At 44.6% G+C, this 21,137-nt stretch overlaps 2 protein-coding genes across 2 annotated transcripts in view; one reads left to right on the top strand and one right to left on the bottom strand.

Annotated features, from left to right (window-relative positions):
- PARP9 (poly(ADP-ribose) polymerase family member 9) overlaps positions 1–11,018 on the bottom strand; it is a 32,413-nt gene extending 21,395 nt beyond the window's left edge. The window contains 4 exon segments of the mRNA XM_079922599.1: positions 1,497–2,341; positions 4,976–5,009; positions 5,815–5,896; positions 10,944–11,018. Coding sequence (XP_079778725.1) covers positions 1,497–2,341; positions 4,976–5,009; positions 5,815–5,829 — 894 coding nt within the window. The 5' untranslated portion in view covers positions 5,830–5,896; positions 10,944–11,018.
- DTX3L (deltex E3 ubiquitin ligase 3L) lies at positions 10,967–19,502 on the top strand. The gene is made up of 5 exons (XM_079922600.1): positions 10,967–11,319; positions 12,169–12,371; positions 14,238–15,773; positions 16,200–16,417; positions 17,260–19,502. Exons 1-5 carry the CDS (start codon positions 11,118–11,120, stop codon positions 17,327–17,329), a joined length of 2,229 nt encoding a protein of 742 aa, XP_079778726.1. The 5' UTR covers positions 10,967–11,117; the 3' UTR covers positions 17,330–19,502.
- Positions 19,503–21,137: the final 1,635 nt, after the last annotated feature.

Raw genomic sequence — 21,137 nt, 5'->3', positions numbered from 1 at the left:
TGGGAAATAGGCCTCCTTCTTGGTGGGGTCCCCAGATCCCCCAATTTATCCTGATGGCTCTGGCTCCCTTTGGGGGTAACCTCGGTACTTCTCATGGATGTTAATGAATGTGTCACTTTGAAAGTGAAATCAGAATTTGCAAGTCGGGGGCATTGGCATCCTTTACAAATTTTAAAGTTCCTTGTGTTGGCAATAATTAAATACAATAAAATTTTAGTTAAAGGGATAAGTTACTCAACCAGGATGTTTCCACTTTAATTTTAAATTGGCATATTAATGATTTATCAAATGAATATTTCATCTCATGGGGTCCCCGCAGTCTTCTTTCTAATTGTCTTGCAGACAATAAATGGCATATTTTCACTTGTGATTAAGTCTATTTGATTGTGTCCATAGGAGAGTCAGATCCAGGGGAAAAATAGAGAATATAGCCTTATATTCTTTCTCTCTCTTCCTCTGTTGCAACCCTTGCTCCCTGCTGCCCCCTTCAGTTACTCATCGGTAATTTGTTGAACACCCAGTTGCATGCCCAGAGACCAGCCCCACGGCTACAGAGATGAACAAGCCACGATTTCCACCTTCGAGCTACTCCCTGCCTGGCAGAGAAGCTGCACTAATTCAGAAGTACCTAGGTTCACTGTTACCCTGACTCTCTCCCCTCCCTGTCAGGGTCCTCACCTTTGTGCCCTATGATCCCTGGCTAAATGCTACGTTACACTTTGTATCCTCCACAGCTCCTGGCACAGAGCCATATACTCAGAATATGATTTACAGCTCCGCTTAGGTCTCCTGACTGGTCCAGCCTACTACTTTTGATCTGTCAATTCCTCTGTATCTCTCTGATCCGTCATTCTAACCACCCAGGCCTCTTCTCCTGCCAATTTAAAACTCACATCTTCTGAAGTAATCCTTCTTGATCTACTACACTCCACTCTTGTCACAAATGTATATACTCTTAAATATGAATTCACTTTGTATTAAGACTTTTTTGTTTATTATTGCTAGGTTGCTTTAGAAATGTTCAGATGGTTTGTCTCCCTAACGAGATTTTTCAAATAGAGAATCTTTTTACATAAAAAGAATAAAATAGATTTTAAGTTCCTCAGAATCAAAGATTGTTCTATTTCCTCATGGTGCCTAAGAATAATGGCAATAATAATTATAAATACTTACCACATGCCAAGTTTTATTCTAAGCAGTTTATGTGTATTGATTCCAACTCTAAGATATAAGTGCTATTATTATCCTTATTTTACGGATGAGGAAACTGAGGATCAAACCGTAAAGTAATTTGGTTCAGGTCACCCAGTTAGTAAGTGGCAAAGCTAGTATTGAAATCCAAATGGTCTGGCTATGAAATCCATACTCTTAACCTTACTTAAGAAGATGCTTTCTAAACCGTGTTTGAAATAGTATATGCTCAAAACATACTTGATAGGTAACAAACAGTTCAGGGATACCCTTTGGGAGTGCAAGAGAATAAAACAAAGACTTACTTCCTGCATTTCAATGTGGCCCTGGACAATCTGGAGAGTCAGGTTGTTCACAACCATAGTATTGAAAAGGTCGGTGGCTTCTTGACTCACCCGGGACCCCATCTCGTTCCTCCCTAGGATGGCTTCTGAAACGGTTTTAAAGGCAGCAACAGTAGGGTCCTCATTGCTTACCAGGTGAATTTCTTTCAAATTACTGGCTAGTTGCATGTTTTGGAAATAACACTTGATAGTTTCCACAATGACTTGTGTACACAAATCCAGAGGGAACTGGAAAATCCCAGAGCTCAGGGCTGGAATAGCTACTGTCTCAAGGCACCCATTACGATTGACAAAATCCAAAATATTTCTAATGGCTCTACGCAGTTTATCGATACATTCCTGTCTATCCATTAACCCCCACCGAGGCCCAACAGCATGGATAATGAGTTTGCAGGGAAGCTTCCCTGCTCCTGTGATAGCTATGTCACCAGTTGGAATTTTGCCATATAAGGAAACACATCTTCTGCTCTCCTCTTGGATTTCAAGGCCGCCAGCTTTCACAAGGGCCTGGGCCAGGCCTCCCCCATGAATGAGGTCTTCATTGGCTGCATTCACCACAACGTCAACAACATGTCTGGTGAGGTCATCCTTCCAGACAGATAACTCTAGCCTGGGCACCAGCATTTTTCTGAAGACTTGTAGAGACTCACTGTTACCTTCCTGGGCTGGAGAAACTAGGGTAAAGATACAGCTAAATTTTTTCTGGAGGACTTCCCACAGCTGACTCTCATTATTTTTTAAAATTTTGAAGTCATTGTGATTAATGGAAATTTGCCGACTGTAGTTTTCTCTGAGATTATCAATCTCTGGAAAGGGAGAGAAGATAAAAAATAAAGAAATGAGCAAGCGTCCCTTTGAAAAGGATGTAATTCTACTTCACACCAGGAGACTGAGCTTCTTCTGTGCAAGAGGAAAGACAAGCTTCCTCTAGGCCCCTTCCTGATTCTCCCTCTCACCTAGACCTGTAATTAGACCAAAGATATCCAAGAGTTTTCAATGGTAAGTCACCATAAAGTGCTTAGTCGTGTGCCCGGCATACAGTAAATATTCAATAAGTGGTAGCTACTATGATACAATGATGGTGGTTTAAAATTGTGCATATCAGGGCTCATAGATTTTAAAAATCTACATAAAAATGGCAAGTGTGGGAAGACCCATGCTTAAGGCACAAGTATTAGAAAGGACTTACTTATGAGTCAAAAATATGTGGAGGCTTTATTCATAACTCATTAGCCTTTGTCAGTGTCTTGGCTTGGGTTCTCCTAGGAGCTGATTCTGAGGCGGAGGTTTGAGTGTAAGTTTATTTGGGAGGTTATCCCAGAAAACACCAGGGGTGTGGGATGGGAAGAGGAGAGTGGGAAAGTGAGACAGGGAAAGGAAAGAAATGAATAAAGGGGGTGTTACAAAGCAAATGAAGCTTTAACTCCACAGGGGGACAGTTTAGACCATGTGTCTCAGAATTATATCACCAGAGGGGTAAAGGAGCTGGGATATTTGTCCAGTTTTTATCAGTCATTGGTCGAGGATGCTCCTGGGGACATAGTCCAGCACATGGGCGGAGCACCGACGATATGACAGTAAACAATTCTCCATCATACTCTAGTTTTGTAGCGCGATTTTGGTGGAATTAAAACTGATTGGCTGGGCTTCCCTGGTGGCACAGTGGTAGAGAGTCCGCCTGCCGATGCAGGGGACACAGGTTCGCGCCCCGGTCCGGGAAGATCCCACCTGCCGTGATGCGGCTGGGCCCGTGAGCCATGGCCGCTGAGCCTGCGCGTCCGGAGCCTGTGCTCCACAACGGGAGAAGCCACAACAGTGAGAGGCCCGCGTAGCACAAAAAAAAAACACAAAAACTGATTGGCTAAAAATTATTTACTGCATGTGGCAGCAAGATGATGTGCTGCTCAGATCCCCCTTCAGTGAAGGGGGCAGTATGGTTAGCTGACAGCCTCCAGTTGTTAGCCCCTCAGGGCCCATCTCAGCCTTCCAACCCAGGTCACGCTATTCTCAGGGTGGCTCCCATCAATGGCTGAACAAGGCCATTGATGTCCAATGTGGGACTCCGCCAATGAGCAACCTCAGACTGGCAGAGCTTTTTTTTTAAATTAATTAATTAATTAATTTTTGGCTGCATTGGGTCTTAGTTGCTGCATGTGGGCTTTTCTCTAGTTGCGGTGAGCAGGGGTTACTCTTCGTTGTGGTACGCAGGCTTCTCACTGCAGTGGCTCCTTTTGTTGCAGAGCATGGGCTCTAGGCGCACGGGCTTCAGTAGTTGTGGCTCGCGGGCTTTAGAGCGCAGGCTCAGTAGTTGTGGCGCACAGGCTTAGCTGCTCCGCGGCATGTGGGATCTTTGCGGACCAGGGTTCGAACCCGTGTCCCCTGGATTGGCAGGCGGATTCCCAACCACCGCACCACCAGGGAAGCCCGGACTGGCAGAGCTTCGCCAGGTTTACATTACAGTCTGATGGTTCCACCTGCCCAATCCAGTTTCTTCTCTTTTCCTTTTACCTTCTGCATTCCTAACTCCATCTCAGTTTCCGCGTCCTGGAGAACCCAACCTGTGCCAGTGTATTTCATGGGGTCTAGGGCATCATTATTATATGCCACTGAGAAAGGAAAAACGATGCCAACTAAACCTATCAGTGGGTAGAGAGTAGCCTTACTTCAGAGATGTGAAAAAAATGTGTGCCCTAAAACAGATTATAGTGCAGTAATTATTTTTTACTTCAATTCCCATTTCTAATCTGAGCCACCTAGAAAGACCTCTGGTGACCTCAATTACAATCACCTAAAAGCAGCAGCACATGAGTAGTCCGAGCCAACAGGCTTGTGCTTTGGTTGAAAATCTCAAGTGGGCCACCCAAGTTTAGGCAGGTTCCGTTTTGGCTCTTTTTTTTTTTTTTTTTTTTTTTGCGGTACGTGGGCCTCTCACTGCCGTGGCCTCTCCCGTTGCGGAGCACAGGCTCCGGACGCGCAGGCTCAGCGGCCATGGCTCATGGGCCCAGCCGCTCCGCGGCACGTGGGATCTTCCCGGACCGGGGCACGAACCCACGTCCCCTGCATCGGCAGGTGGACTCTCAACCACTGCGCCACCAGGGAAGCCCCCGTTTTGGCTCTTACAAGCTTTGTTGAGCAAGGAGACAATCAGTGGGTCACCTCTTATCAACAGTTTCAGTTCTAGGGCTGTGGTCAGAAGGGTCTCACATCTTGTGGGCAAAGGATAAGATCAACGGGAGCCCTAAGGGAACACATCTGCTGGTGCCACATTGCTTCCGAAGCAGTCCCCCTTCTGAGGCATATGCCCGGTCCCCACAAGGTCCTGCAGTCACGCACCTGAGCATCTGTGGGGGAGATAGTCTCCTCTGTATTCCCCTTTCTCCACTGAGGAAAGATATGAGCAAAGATTTTCTGAGACAAGAGTGGGAGTGAGGTGATCCTACCTGATTTCTCATTGTAAGCTGCTGCTCCGACACCCTGTGAAAAGTGAGAGTGGTTTAAAAAAAATTGAGACCGAATGATTTACAGATTACTGATAACAAATACCGCTTCATAAACACAAAGCAACAGAAACCTTCCTAAGAACACTGGGTTTGAGGGGGAAGGGGAACACGTTTGTTTGTTTAATCAGTGTGCCTGAGATACCTGAAATACTAAATGTTCCAGCCAACACTGACTCTACCCCGCTTCCCTAGAGGCCAATGCACTTTTAATTCTGGATGGGATGAGGGTCTGGAGATTACCACTTGAAAAGGCTCAAAGGTCACAGACCAAAATGACCCAAAACTCTCAGACAGGATCCAATCTCCAAAGGTTTGTGGGGTTTCTCTAGACAGAACAACATGGGGACATGAGCCTCATCAGCTACACCTCCCCATCTACCACTTTCAATTGCTTACTTCATGATACAAGCCTGAATGTGGAATTTTCAGGATAAACAAATGAGGTGCCTTTTCCCTAGTCCCTTATTTTTATTCCTCCTCCATCCTCCTCCTCCCTGCGTGCTGCAAAAGTAGAATTGTTGAATGAGTAGAGAGAATAAAAATGATACTGAGGTGACATTTTTTAAAAAATCACCCATCCTCATGTTGACTCTGTTGATTATACTAGCATATTCTGAGTCCCCATCTCTCGCATGGGGAAAGAGAAAACTTTTACTGGGAGAGTAAAACCAAATAAGTATACCAGTTATAACTGAAGACCCCAGATTTTTTGCTGTTACAGGAAGAACTATTCACGGGCTGATCAAAGTTTATTACTTATATACATTTATGCTTTTTACCTTGGAAAAGTCCATCCTCCAGGTCTCTGGGGTCTTTCAATGTTTACTCTGTTTTGTCTTTCCCAAATGTGGCGGCCTCCTTCTAGGAATGAATAGGATGTAATATGATGAGCATCTTAGGGAATTTGGTGAGAATACACAACAGGAAGACTAAACAAGATTTCTGATCTTGAGTGACTTTTAATTTCACTTGGTGAAGATGCACACATTGCTTTTGCTGCTGTTGTTACTGTTTACCCTCTATCCTTTACAGAGAGATTCAAAGAAGGGAAATAACTGTATGGGCTACAGCAGGGAAAGCTTTATGAGGAAGGTGAGGCTAGAGCCAGGCCTTAAAGGACGAAGCAGGCTTTTACATATTTAGAAGAGGATGATGATACCAAATAGTAAAACTATGCACAGCATTCAAAGAGCAATGAGGAAAAAACCAGCCTATGGGTGAGTGAAGACCCCTGAAGGTGTCCAAAGAGAGGGAACTGTGCTTATGCCTGTGGAGGACATACGTTACTGAGTTTGTGATAAATATCTCTGATCGAATTAGAAAGGGGATTGTCTGGATAAAAATCAGAGACCGTGGGAAAACATATTTTAATAATTTTTCCTTCTAACAGGTAGGAATGAAAGACTGTGAATTTTGAGGAGAATAATAATAAAAATGCTTAAAGACACCATTGCCCACACTTGTTTCCACATAGTTGCCTCTAGGCCTCTGAAATGATTTCTGATGCCTCTACAATAGGAAAATTTTGTGCGACTCTCTACAGCATCAGAGCACCATCATTCTTTCTTTTTTTTTGGTAATATTTATTTATTTTATTTTTGGCTTTGTTGGTTCTTCATTGCTGCGCACAGGTTCTCTAGTTGCGGCCAGCAGTGGCTACTCTTCGTTGTGGTGCGCGGGCTTCTCAATGCAGTGGCTTCTCTTGTTGCGGAGCACGGGCTCTAGGCATCTGGGGTCAGTAGTTGTGGCTCGTGGGCTCTAGAGTGCAGGCTCAGTAGTTGTGGCTCACGGGCTTAGTTGCTCCGCAGCATGTGGGATCTTTCTGGACCAGGGCTCGAACCCGTGTGACCTGCATTGGCAGGAGGATTATTCTTACATGTCAGGAAAAGCTGCAAGTCCAAGTATAATCCAAAAATGCAGGGAGAAGACGCATTTTTGCCTCCAGAGGGCACTGCTGTTTTCACAAAAGAAGGAAAACTGCCGCATCTGCTCCCACTGGGGGCTTCCAGTGGGTTTTTCTTTAGATGATGTTGCACTTGTTTTCTTTTTTTCTCATTATTAATTTTTATTGGAGTATGGTTGCTTTACAATGTTGTGCTAGCCTCCACTGCACAACGGAATGAATCAGCCATACACATACAGATATCCCCTCCCTTTTGTACTTCCCTCCCATCTAGGTTACCACAGTATATTAGGTAGGGTTCCCTGTGCTATACAGTATGTTCCCAGAAACCGTCTATTTTATACATGGTATCAATAATGTATATGTGTCAATCCCAGTCTCCCAAGCCCTCCCTCCCCACCCCTTCCCCCCTTGGTATCCATACATTTGTTCTCTATGTCTATGTCTCTATTTCTGCTTTGCAAATAAGATCATCTATACCATTTTTCTAGATTCCACATATATGCTTTATGATACGATATTTGCTTTTCTCTTTCTGACTTAATTCATTCTGTATGACACTCTCTGGATCCATCCACGTCTCTACAAATGACCCAATTTTGTTCCTTTTTGTGGCTGAGTAATATTCCATTGTATATAGGTACCACATCTTCTTTTCCATTCCTCTGTTGATGGACATTTAGGTTGCTTCCATGTCCTGACTATTGTAAATAGTGCTGATATGAACATAGGGTGCATGTGTTGTTTTTGAATTATGGTTTTCTCTGGGTATACTCTTGTTCAGACCAGGCTTCAAGGGCTCTGGGATAGACTTGACAGTGGCGGATGACACTCTTTTAACCCCAAAGAAATTAAAAACAAGGAGCGTATTGTCCAAAACATTCAATCTCTTCTATTTTATTTTAACAACAATAGCAACAAAAGCCTTCCCAGCTTTCCATCACTGGTTCCTACTATGTTCCTTTCTCTTCATGGGCAGCATGAAGGAGCTGACTCTCCATCCACCTGTCTGCTCAGCCCCCTGCAGTCTGACTCCCAGCTCATCCCCAGCCTCCTCTGAAACTGCTCGCAGTGTCTTCCACGTGGCTAACCCCAGTGGACTCTCTTCTGTCCTAATCTTTATTTGACCTCTCTCTATAGTTTCATTCTTCATTTCATTCTCTGATTCCTGAACCTCTGCTTTTTGGCTTCTCCTATACCATCTTCCCTTGGTTCTTTTGTTACCTCTCACTTTGCCTTTACAGACCTTTCCCCTGGATTCAGCCTCAGTCAACTGTCCCAGGATTTTGTCAAGAGGCACGTCTCAGCTCATTCTGTACACCCTCAAAGGGTGATCTCATCCACTCTCACGACTTCAACTCACCAGATGCAAATATGACTCCCACATCTGTATCTCTAGGCTCTCCTAAGTCTCACTTTTCAAGACTACCTGAACGTCCCATAGTCCCCTCAAACACAGCCTGTGCAAAACTGGACCCATAGTCTCCTCATTTCCACTCCCCGCACCGCTACCTACCCTCACCCAACCCCCTCCAAAATCCATGCTTTATCTCCTAGATTCCACAGCTTGGTAAATGATACACCATTCATCCACTCAAGTCAGAAATCTAGAATCTTCTCTTCTGTCCCATATTCAACTCATCACTGGGTCTTGTCCACCTAAATCACTTTCAGATACGGCCCAACCCTCCTTGCCCATTGTTACCACTTCACTTCAGGGCCTCAGGGCCCCTTGCCTGAGCTATGGCAATACATTCTTTTTAAACATTTAAATGTACTTAATTTTATGTTTTATTGTTTGAATTGTTCAAATTTTGAAACTATAAAAGGCTCCCTCCTACTCCCCTCACTAAATTCCCTTCCCAGAGGCAATCACTGTTATTAGCTTCTCCTGTGTCCTTCCAGAAGCATTTTTACACAAAAGCATCTTTTTTTCCTCACAAAGAAGGCATTTATTTGAAAAGCACTCTCTGCTCAAAACCTTCAGCAGACTCCATCACCTGTGGTAAAGCTCAAGCTCTTCAGCCTGGCATTCAAGGGTCTCTTTGCCATATCCGTTTCCCAGCCTCCCCATTACATACCCAATGCTCCGGCGGAACTACAGTGCTGCGAAACTACTCGATGTTCTCCAAACTCTCCTTCACCTCTGGGTCTTTGCCTTCATGGGGAGGAAGCTCTGGGACTTCACCTTGGTCAGAGTGCTCTTCAGAGCCTGTGCCCATCCTCAAAAGGTAGCATGTTATACACACTGCTCTGCATCTTCCGTTTTCCATTTAATGTATTCTAGAGATCTTTCCATGTTGGCACATAGAGAGGGTCTTCCTTCTTTCTACTGCTCATTGCATTCCATTGCATAGATGCACTATAAGTTATTCAACTGCTAGTACCCTCTTTTATGGACACAAGGAGTTTCTAATCTTTTTTTTTTTTTTTTTTTTTTTTGCGGTACGCGGGCCTCTCACTGCCGCGGCCCCTCCCGTCGCGGAGCACAGGCCCCGGACGCGCAGGCTCAGCGGCCATGGCTCACGGGGCCCCAGCCGCTCCGCGGCACGTGGGATCCTCCCGGACCGGGGCACGAACCCGCATCCCGGGCATCGGCAGGCGGACCCTCAACCACTGCGCCGCCAGGGAAGCCCTCTAATCTTTTACTATTATAAAAAAGGCTGTAAAGAACAACTTAGTACATAGGTCACTTCACAGAGGTGCTAATCAATAAACGGGACAAATCCCTAGAAGTGGAACTGCAGAATAGGGATGTATATGCAGTCGTAATTCTGATAGCACTGCCAAATTGCTCTTCATAAAGACTCACCCATTTCCAGTCTTACCAGCCACGTGCAAAAAAACCTTACCTCTGGCCTCTCCACCTCCATTCATCCCTGCATGGAAATGTGTCCTTCACATGATTGTCAATACCAGCTTTCTAAAATGCACATCTACATGTCACTCTCCTGCTTGCCCTGCCTACGAGCCTTCCATATCTCGTTAACCGATCTTGAAGACTTTTCACTGTCTAGAACTGTGCTGTCCAGTGTGGGTCATTAGCCACACGTAGCTCTTGAGCACTTGAAATGTGGCTAATCACAACGGAAAGGTGATGTAAATGTGAGATAAACACTGGATTGCAACGACTCAGGATGACAAAAAAGGATGTAAAATATGTCATTAATAAGTTTTTAACATTGATTACATGCCTAAATGGTTAATTTAGGATATAGTGAGCTAAATAACATAAAATTAATTTCACCTGTTTGTAATTTAAAAATTATAGCTACCAAAAATTTTAAAATTAATATGTAGCTCACATTATATTTCTATCGGACAGCACTGGTCTAGACCCTTCCTCTGTCATCTCCCTTACTCATCACGGCTTCCCAAGGCCTCAGTGTCCCCTCTGTGCTTCAGATGCAGTGGTCTCTGTGCTTTTGATGCTCCCCATCCCTCCCTCTCCTTTTCTCTTTTAAGATTCTTCTTCAAACTTCCTATCAAGGCCTTCAAGAGATTTTGCTTTTTTAGTCACAAGTCTACCTCACCTTACCAGCCGGTGAAGTCAGGTGCCTCCCCTTTCACCTTTATTCCCTAGTACACAGGGCACAGCATGCAGTTCAGTATTGGCCAAATAGAGAAATGAGAGCAGAAAAGCCCCAAGAGCCAGTCTAAAGCATAGCGTTAGAGAAGGTAACATGTGATGTGTCACAACGCAGGTGAACAAATTCAAATTTTTAAAAAATGTAGGTAAGTTTAACCTGAATTCAGAATATGAATTACATTTCAGCTGCAAATAATAGTAACAACAGTAAGAGTTAAAAGGAATCAAAAACTCGGGAGAAACTTTCTTTGACTTGAGCATCTGCCCAGCCTCCATCCTCACCAGGGGAGGCTTGGCCCTGGGCGCGTCTCTCGACCGCTTCTCCCCGGCCCGTTCCCCGCCCGAGTCCGCAGGAGAGGAGACCCGGGCGCCTCGGCGCCCTACCGCCCCGGGAACAGGGGCCGGGACCTACTCACCCGGCAGTCCGCGGCAGGGAGGGCAGCGAAGAGAGGAGCGGGTGCGGCTCTGCCGGGAACCGAGAGAGATCTCCGGGAAAGCGAAACTGAAACTTTGCGCTCCAGGGCGGCGGGGCCCGACGCACCCCTGCCAGTGCCCGGCACAGCGGCGTCGCCAGTCGCGGCGTCATCCCCATGCGGAGAGCCATGGCTTCGAACCTCTGCCCGCCGTCCCCGCTGCTCGTGCGGGTGTCGCATCCCGGCACCCGCCTACCATGGAAGCTGGAAAAGTACTTCCAGAGCCGGGAGTCGGGCGGCGGGGAGTGCATCGTGCAGGCCCGGGACCGCAACGACCCCAACTCGGACACCTTCCGGGTGCAGTTCGTGCATAGGGCGAGTGAGCTGCGGGCCCGGGCTGGGGGGCAACCACCGTCCTTGGGAAGAGGGGAGGGGTGGGGGGCTCCATGCAGACCCAGTTCAAGCTGACCTAGGAGAGAGGGCGGGAGAAAGTCTGGTGGGGGACAGGAACCTGGGGGTCCTGCTGGCAAGAGGCGCAAACCCAGAGAGTAGGACAGAGCTCACAAGTGCCCAGTCTCTGACCTGGGCCGACTGTGCCTTAAAGTTGATACTTCGCAGCCTCCTCGCCGTGACTCCTATGTCTCAGCTCTCAGAACACGCTTGCCACCCCCAGATGCCTGTCAGCCCTTGTCACTTAGGAATTTCACTTTTATGTTTTACATAATTATTCCACTTTTTTGTTTTTGAGAATTCGAAAAGTTATATATGCTCACTAGGGAAAAGGGAGAAAAGAATAAAGAAAACCACCTGGAGAGAAACAATGTGAACATTTTGATATATTTCCTCCCAGCCTTTTCCTCTGAATGTCAGTAAACACATAGTAGTTCTAAAACTGAGTCTACACTTCTGATTCCTGCTGTTTTCACTTAATTCAGAATGAGTGTCAGGGAAATGGGGAACTGGCAACAGTTTCAGGAACATGACTTTTAATGAGTGGACGATACTCCATTATCATTAAGCTTTCCTTTCTACAGTAGAACTTAGGCTGCCTACTTTAGAGTTTTGAATAGCTCCCTCACCTTATCACCAACCCACCATTCCAGGATATGCAGGGAGCAGCCCTTACTGGCAGGGTTGTTGGGGCAAGGTACAGATGCATGAGTAAGAGGATTATTTGAAATTGCTCCCATTTCTATGTGTATGTATGTATTTAATGTCTCCACTGAAGGTAAGGAGGGAGTGTTGAAGAAAGGAAAGCACCAAATTGTGGTTGACAACAAACCTGTGACTATATTCCTGGAACCCAATGACAATGCAGCAGAGAACACCAGGATGTCTTCTTTGACACAGTCACAAAAAGGGGCAAGCCCCGGTGAGAAGCATTCAAATGAAAAGGACATTTCTAGCGCTGTGGATTCCTGTGTCCAGAAGGTGAGTATTGAAGGAGCTAGGTATGTTCCTGCAGCTAACTCTCCAGTCCAAGGACCATTTGCTGAGGATTCATTATGAGCCTGGCACTGTTGTAGACATTGGGACACAGAGGTGAACACAACAGACAGGTCCCTGCTGGGGAGAGGTACATAGGAAGACAATAAGCAAGAAAACAAAATAAATAAAACCATTTCAGAGAGTGATACGTGCTAAGGAGAAAATATAATGGGGTTTCGCCTTAGAGCTTGACAGGGCCAGGGCAAGGAAGGAGAAGGAATCTGTGTTATTTCCGACCAGAAGTCAGAGTCTCTGAGGAGGTGACATTTGGCCTGAGACTTGAATGATGAGCAGGGGCCAGCCATGCAGAGTCATTGGACAAATCAACTGCCTACTGTGTGCCAGGCACTGTCACAGGAGCTGGAGATCAGCCAGGAGCACAGCAGACCCTGCCCTCAGGGACCTTACATTCTAGTGAGGGAACCAGACAATAATAGTAAACATATAGATACGGAATAAAATATCTGCCAGTGATAAATATCTGCTAGGAAGAAGAATAAAGCAGGATAAATGATAGTAACAGGACTACTATTTTAAAGAGGATATCAGGAAAAACCTCTCAAATGAGGTGACCTCTGAGTAGAGACACAAATGAAGTAAGGGAGCTAGCTAAGTGGATTTCTAGGGGAAGAAGGTTCTAGGCAGAGGGAAAAAAACAAGTGTAAAGTTGACACCCCCCCTCCCCCCTCCCCACACACATCCAGACAGGAGCTCACATCCTGAGCCCAAGAGCTTCAAAGAGAGAGATAAGCATGGCTGGAGGGCAGAGAGCAAGAGAGAGAGTGAGAGAGGAACTTGGAGAGGTACCTAGAAGTCAGGTCTTTGAGGGATGAAGGTTAGGACTTTGGATTTTAACTTAAATGTTAGGAGATTCCTTAGATGGTTTTAAGCAGGGCAATAGAGTGATCTGATTCACATTTCTGCAGGATCACTCTGGCTGCTGTGTGGAGAACAGAATCTAGGAAGAGGCTGAAGTGGAAGGTCAGAGTCCAGTTAGGAGGGGTTGCAGTGAGCCAGGCGCAAGGTGACAATGGTTTGGACTCCGGTGGTACTGATGGAGGTGTGAGAAGTGGCTGGATTCAGGAAACATTTTGAAGATCTAGAGGAAGGATGTTATATGCAGAGGAAATAGCTTGTGCAAAGACCTCGAGGGAGAACAAAACATTAGAAATCTTGCTTTTATATTACATTCAATTTGCCTCTGTCCTTTTTCACCTAATCTGGTGTTTGTCTTATTCTTGAGCTTCTAAAGGCCAGGGTTTAGAGGGCCCAGCAACATTGCATGCAGTTAGGGGGTTAGTTTTGTTTTGTTTTTTAAAAAGAGAAAAAAAGAAAGAAGGACGAGGGCAGAAGAGAAAAAACAATAATAGGAAAAAACATCATCCTCAGATTTATGGCTCCCTCCCAGGCTCACACTCTTCAGTGAGAGACACAGCAATTTACCCAGAAAGTCGAACAAAGTGCCTTCCCCCTGCCCTACTCCCCAAGGTCAAAGCAAGAGTGGCAGCTCTAGAATCCGGACTTCCTGTCCATGGAACTTTTAAAAATGTTAGTGCCCGGGCTCTACATTTACATCAGAATCTCTGGAGATGTGCTTGGGCCTTGGGTGTTTTTTTTTTTTTTTCTCCCCAGGCCATTCTAATATACAGACAGGGCTGGGTGCCTCTGGGTTGTAATACATTGCATGCTTTGCAAAAAGGATTGGAAAGAAGTCACAGCGGTTATTTCTCTAGTCTCTAGACATTCTCCTGAGAGGAGCGTAGACCTGGATGTCTAATAGATTTTATTTGTTCCCTTTTAAAATTTCAGATCTTTCTTACTGTCACAGCTGAACTGAACTGTCACCTGTTCTCTGAAGAGCAGAGGGAACACATCGCCATTCTCTGCCCCAGTGTCGAGCGAGTGAAGGGCCATGAAGGAATTGAGAAAGTGCGTGGTGACTTCAGAGATATTGAAAAAATACATGGCTTCTTGAGTGAACAACTCCTGGAAAAGGAGCAGAAACGAGAATCTTCCCCTTTGACAACAGAGAGGGAGCCACTCCATCAGCAGGACGGGAACAGCTGTGTTTCTCCCTCTGAACCAAAAACCAGGTCGGAAGAAAAAAGCAACCATTTTGAAGTTCCCTTGGCTTTCTTTGAATACTTCACATACACCTGCCCTGATAAAATATACTCAATAGAGAAAATGTTTGGGATAAAAATTGAAACTCAGAAGAGTTCTCCGAATATGGTCTGTTTAGACATCACCTCAAGTCAATCAGGTAACCTCGAAGCAGCTTGCGAGTCTTTTGTCAGAGAATTTCAGAAGCGTGTGAAGACTCTGAAGCAGGAATGTGTTACTCTGGCAGACAGTAAGCAGGCACACAAAATCAAACAGGAATTAAGTCACCAGTTTACAAGGCTCCTTATAAAGGAGAGAGGAGGAGAATTAACTCTCCTTGGGACCACATATGACATTGCAGCTGCCAAACGTTTTCTTGCCTCAGAAATCTCTGAAAGTCTTGTCGAGGCACCTGTGAAAATATCGACTCCCAAGCACATGATGAATGGAATTGAGGTTGACACTGCTCACTATAAGCTTTTAGAAGCAGAGTTACTCCAGGAGATATCACAGATAGAAAAGAAGTACGACACTCAAAGTAGGGTTTTGGGAACAAGTCAGAAAACCTACATTCTATTTGAACCTAAAACCAAGGAGTTAGATCTATCTGTGCATGCTTATTCAAGTTTCATTGATGCCTATCAACATGTCTCAGGTCAGATTATGAGAGAAGTTCTTTTGCTGAAACTTTTGGGCAAGGAGAGAAAGCACTTACATGGGACCAAGTTCTCTGATGACTTTCGAAAAAGGCATCCAGGTGTAGACTTTGTGCTAAATCAAGAGTCAGTGACTTTGATTGGGTTGCCAAATCACCTTACAAAGGCAAAACAGTACGTCTTAAACAGAGGGGGAACGTCTCCATTAGCTAGAGAGAAATGGAATGAAACACCCACGGACACGGATAGTAATGATTCAAAAACAGCTTCACCAACATCGCAGCGCTCTGCCAGTTCTGAGGTGTCAGAAGTGGACAAGGAAAAGGACATCTGTTCCATCTGTTTGAACACCATTAGTAACAGACAAGTGCTCCCAAAGTGCAAGCATGATTTCTGCAGCCCTTGTATCAAGAAAGCCTTGTCATATAAGCCAGTCTGTCCTTTGTGCCAGACTTCCTATGGTGTCCAGAAAGGGAATCAGCCAGATGGAAACATGAATGTCATTTTCAAAAGAGACTCACTTCCAGGTTATGAATCCCATGGCACCATTGTGATTATTTACAGTATCGAAGGAGGCATACAAACAGTAAGTGTTTCTGAGGTCCATGGGTTTCTTTCCAGTGTGCTGGGATCACCAGAGCCACGGGGACTGTTCTGTTACCAATTAGACAGTGGATTTCCCAGGTAGTTACCTCCATGGTCATATGCAAGGATTTTAAATGCTGATAACGGTAACAATGTTTACTTATAATTTAGGTATCTTTTGTGTCTGTTAAGGCAGAGAAAGGGTGGGTGGTGATTGTGCACTGGAGTGGGGGAAGTCAGGAAGGTGGATAGTGTTCCCAGCATGAACTTGGGGAAAGAGGAGAAATATGAATTATATGGGGAACGTGAGCAAACCTTGAATACTTTTGTTGATTTTTGTTTGTTCTATATGCATATGAACACATCTACACATCTAATAAAATTCTGACACAATGTTTTCATGTGACATTTTCTTGCCTTCATATAGAAAGAGCACCCAAACCCAGGAAAGAGATTTTCTGGAATATGTCGAACTGCATACTTGCCTGATAACGAGGAAGGAAGAGAGGTTTTGCATCTGCTTCGTAGGGCCTTTGACCAAAAACTGATTTTCACAGTGGGAGACTCTCGACTATTAGGAGTCTCAGATGTCATTACGTGGAATGATATCCACCACAAAACGTCCAGGTTTGGGGGACCAGAAAGGTGAGAAGCTTTTGAAACAGAATGGCTGCTAAACAGAATTTAGAGGTCGTAAAACATGGCAATTTGAGGATGTGACTGCAAGGAGACAGTTTCTAGCAGTGGGATTGGATGCAGTGTTTTGACAGATGCTCATCTGGGGTGATAATCTCAAAGACAGAAAGATTGCTTCCTATGACCTTCTACCCTCCCAACCACAAAGCGTCATACAGTTAATAAATTTTGCATCAGTGGGCAGCAGATCTTCAGAATCCAAGATGAATGGTATCTAAGGTGATTTAATTTGGGGTTTCATGTCTATTTGAAGGGTAGATCCTAGGAATGTTATTTACTTCGTCTTCTTTTAAGATCACCCTTTCTTCTACCCTCCCCTCCCATGAGTCCATAGAGATCCTAAATTCACTTGGCTAACAGAACTCTAGAAAAAGTCTTACTTAATGGGGATGGAAGTTGTATTATGGGCAATCCAATTGCTGTTTATGAAATTCAGATAGAATACCTCAGACCCTTAATATTCAAAAGGGAATACATCTTAAGACTTAATTTCCCAAATTTGAAAATCTTCCTGTAGCAAAATGATTACCGTCCCTAAAAATATAGTATATTATAACTTTATAAGAGTTATTGCTTACCATGAGCTGAAAATTAAAGTCTTGTTGGAATGCAGATCCTGGGCAGACAGCTAGGCCTGCTCACTAGCGAAATGACTCACAGCAGCACACTTACAAATCAGCCTTCAGGATTGCTTGTGAATACTTGCAACACTGAATGCTAATGCCAGGGACCTACTGTACAGATTCTTTAAAACCATCTGTGATGAAGCTAAGGGCCTTTTTCTTCTGCAGGTATGGCTACCCTGATCCTGGCTATCTGAAACGCGTCAAACAGGAGCTGAAGGATAAAGGAATTGAGTAAGAAGAGTATTGGAAGGATAAGTTGAGCCAAGCTTGCAAAAGGCACAGTTGAAGAAGCAGAGTAAATTCTAATCTAAATCCTTATGTAAAAACACCTTTAAAACTGTTTCATCTCAAGAAGTGGTTTGTGGGGAATTCCCTGGCGGTACAGGGGTTAGGACTCCGAGCGCTTCCACTGCAGGGGGCACAGGTTCGATCCTGCGGTTGGGGAACTAAAATCCTGGCTGCACAGCCAGAAAAAAAAAAAAAAGAAGTGCTTTGTGTAAGAGTAAGAATCTGCTGGTCTGTCATTTCTGGAGTGTTACATTTTCTGGAAGATCTGTGTAATCTTGCTGCAGAGGTAGTGTGCCTCATTCTCGTGTCATCTTTGTGGAGCCTAGAGGGGTGGAGTTCTGTGGATCTGAAATCATCTTCTGTGTTGTTCAGCTGAAGTACCAGCTGTCAGTGGATCCTCCTTTTATTGCCATCTCTCGGGTAGTCCCTCAGTTTTGTCTGTTTGCTCTTTGATCCCCACCCTAAAAGTAAAACCTTAATGTGAAGGGTGGTCGGGTGGGAGGAAGGCTTTGGTTATGGAAAATTAGAGACCTCCGTTAACCTCCCTGCACCATGGCCAGAGGAGTGGCCAGGACAGAGACTGAGCAACCTTGGTAATAAAGGGAATAAGGCTATTATTTTTGACAACACAGAGCCTGGTGAACAGTTGGTGCTTAATAAATGTTTGCTGCCTCACTCAAGTTGCTAGTAACCCCGCAGAGAAACATGTTCCCTAAATCTTTGGCAGAGGCAGGAGTAAGGAAGACAGCTCTGGAGTCCTCACCACTTATTTGGGAAACGGAGTTTCTTACTCCAGAACTCATGACCTCTGAACTCTGACCGGCCTCTAACTTTGTCCTTGCTCCCTGCTGATTCCTATAACCTGCCATATGGTGTGCACTTCCCCTGCCCTAGTAATGCTACCCATCTCTGAACATTTTTCCCTCTGGATATAACTGTACTTTTTCTTTTTTTTTTTTGCGGTACGCGGGCCTCTCACTGTTGTGGCCTCTCCCGTTGCGGAGCACAGGCTCCGGACGCGCAGGCTCAGCGGCCATGGCTCACGGGCCCAGCCGCTCCGCGGCATGTGGGATCTTCCCGGACCGGGGCACAAACCCGTGTCCCCTGCATCGGCAGGCGGACTCTCAACCACTGCGCCACCAGGGAAGCCCTATTGTACTTTTATGTATACCCCGCTTGCAGTTTTAACAGGTAAATCACAGGAATCTCCATAGACTCTCATGAGAAAAATGAGAAAAAACCCTTTTCCTCCCTTTTGCTAAGTCCTACCACGTCAGTGCTTTCTCCCTTAAAATATGTCTCCCTAAAATTGTCTGGACAGAGAAAAGGCTAGAGTCGTGCCTACCATAAGGAATACGGACATGTCAAAATTTACTTTTAAATGGTTCCTCAAGTCAGAAGAAAGTTTTAATAGCATACTATCTCGTTATCCATGTCCCAGCCTCTCTCCAAAAATGATGAAAGAGATGTCATTTTCTTTTCCTAAAGATACGTGTACACACAGTTTTTTTGGTCAGACAGTAATAGTTAATATTGTATACTTATTTTGTCCCCTTTATGAGAGCTTTATATCTGTGTGATTGATACTATTGGCATCCCCGTTTCATAACTGAGAAAACATGCACAGAGAGGATAAGTACCTTGACAAAGATCACATAATTAATAAGCAGAAGTTCTGGGATTCGAAGGAGTTAGTCTGGCTCCAAGGCTTCTGTGCCCTAGAGCTGTACTGTCTCCTACAGGGGTCTTTTCCTCCATGGAGGAGGCTGAGGACTCCCCATTATTCTGAGCTTCTCTCAGAAATGGATTCCTGCACAGTGCTCAAAGCAGATTTCCTCTGAGGAATTCCTGTTTGAAGAACTTAAAAACCCAGAATCTTTTTCTTTGTCCAGAGAGTTGAGGAAGTTTAAGGTAAATGATATGTCTTTTTTAAAAAAATCAGATTAGACATTTAGTTTTTGGTGATTCATTAAAGTCTTAGAGTTATGATTGTTTTGTATCTATGGATATTTTAGCTAAATTTGCTTCAAAAAATCAAAAGTTTGGTCCCTGCTAAGGTCTGGATCCTTGATTGCAATGTGTACGCAAGTTTCCTAGTGTGGTTGGTGAGCCTTCGGATTACTGCTCTTGCTCTGTGGAAGGTATTATCATTGATATCTGCTATAAATAAAGTTATATCCATTTTAGGACCAGATTGCGTTCCTTCCCACTTCTTTTTCCTTAGGTTTAGATTCTGGGTGTTTCCTACAATACATACAGTGTACAACATACCATGTGGAGAGATGTCTTTGCTTGATTTTGTGTGTAGCTTTTGCTAAATAGTATCACAATAGAACTTTACTGTTGACTTCACTGCTGCCACGTTCAGCTGTAAAAATCACATTTCTTAGTATTTTTCCTCCTTAACACATAGGTTACTACAAAGGTAAAGGTAGGCTGCAGGTTTCATCACTTCTCTCCTTCTACATAATAACCCATCGAACTACACTTGCCCCTCCTTGCTGCAAGAGTTTTTGTTTCACCTTTCTAGCATTAGTGCTGGATTACTGAAATGGCTCACTAGGCCCCAGCAAATTAGGGCACCTTTTTCTCCAAAAAAAAAAAAAGAGAATTACAAATAATATTGAGATATTTGATGTCTCCCTAAAGATAGTAAGTTTCTGCATCCAGTTTCAATGTGTGGGATTTTCCCCCATACATCGAAGCAATCCAACACCAGCTGAGTGTCCTACAATTCAACTCAATTCTGACACTTTCCACCTGGGGATAGCATCAGATTCCAGAGGTAAGGGCTCAGCCCCACAAGACTGCCCTCCAGTTCAGGTGCCAATTGCAAGTCCAGATTGTTCTTGTGCTTCAGACCCAATGGCTATAAAATCAGAGGTTCCCATGACCCCCTCCTTGGGTTCAAGTAATTTGCTAGAGCAGCTCACAGAACTCAGGAAACCAGGTTACTCACTAGATTACTGGTTTACTATAAAATGATATAACTCAGGAACAGTCAGATGGAAGAGATGCCTATGGGGAAAGGGCATGGAGCTTCCATGCCTTTTCCAGGTGCGCCACGAAACCGAGCAGAACCCTGTGGGGCTCTTCTGGGTATGAAAGCATTTCCGTGTCCCCCATTTCTTGTTTGTAGGAAAAAGGTTTCAGCCTCCTAGACCTTCCCTGAGTTCCAAAGGGCAGATTCAAACAGTTACTAATTAGAGGAGTGAGGGAATGCAGAAACAAAGGAAAGGCAGTCAAGAAGCAATAATGCAGCAACGGGCAGGCTCCTGGTTCCTCCTCAAGGGGCATACATAACAATCGGATACATATCTCTGTCCACAAAAATAATAAGTAAACGATTTATAATAGGAATAGAAAAGGCTTTTATCTGAGCCAAACTGAGGGCTATAGCCCAGAAGACAGCCTCTCAGATAACTCTTGAGACCTGCTCTGGAGAAGCATGGTTTTCAGCACAGTTTTATGTCTTGTCAGAACAAAGAACATCCAACAAGTCAGGGATACATTCCTTCAAGGTTTCAAAAACAAAAACAAAAAAAACCCAAAAAGCATCAGGACGTACACAGCAAGTAGTATGGCCTTCGCACCTGGGAAGGTATTCTCATCATCAAAGGAGTACCAGCATTGGCATCCCAGGAAGGGAGGCATTTAATCTTTATTTTTAACATGGACATTCTTTACTTCTGGTCAATACACCCTTTTCTTTAATAATTAAAGCAGATGTACAGTGTATGTTTGATAGGCCACAA

Source organism: Stenella coeruleoalba, assembly GCF_951394435.1.
Source record: "Stenella coeruleoalba genome assembly, chromosome: 5".
Lineage (NCBI taxonomy): Eukaryota > Metazoa > Chordata > Mammalia > Artiodactyla > Delphinidae > Stenella > Stenella coeruleoalba.
This window is presented reverse-complemented; position numbering and strand designations above follow the sequence as displayed.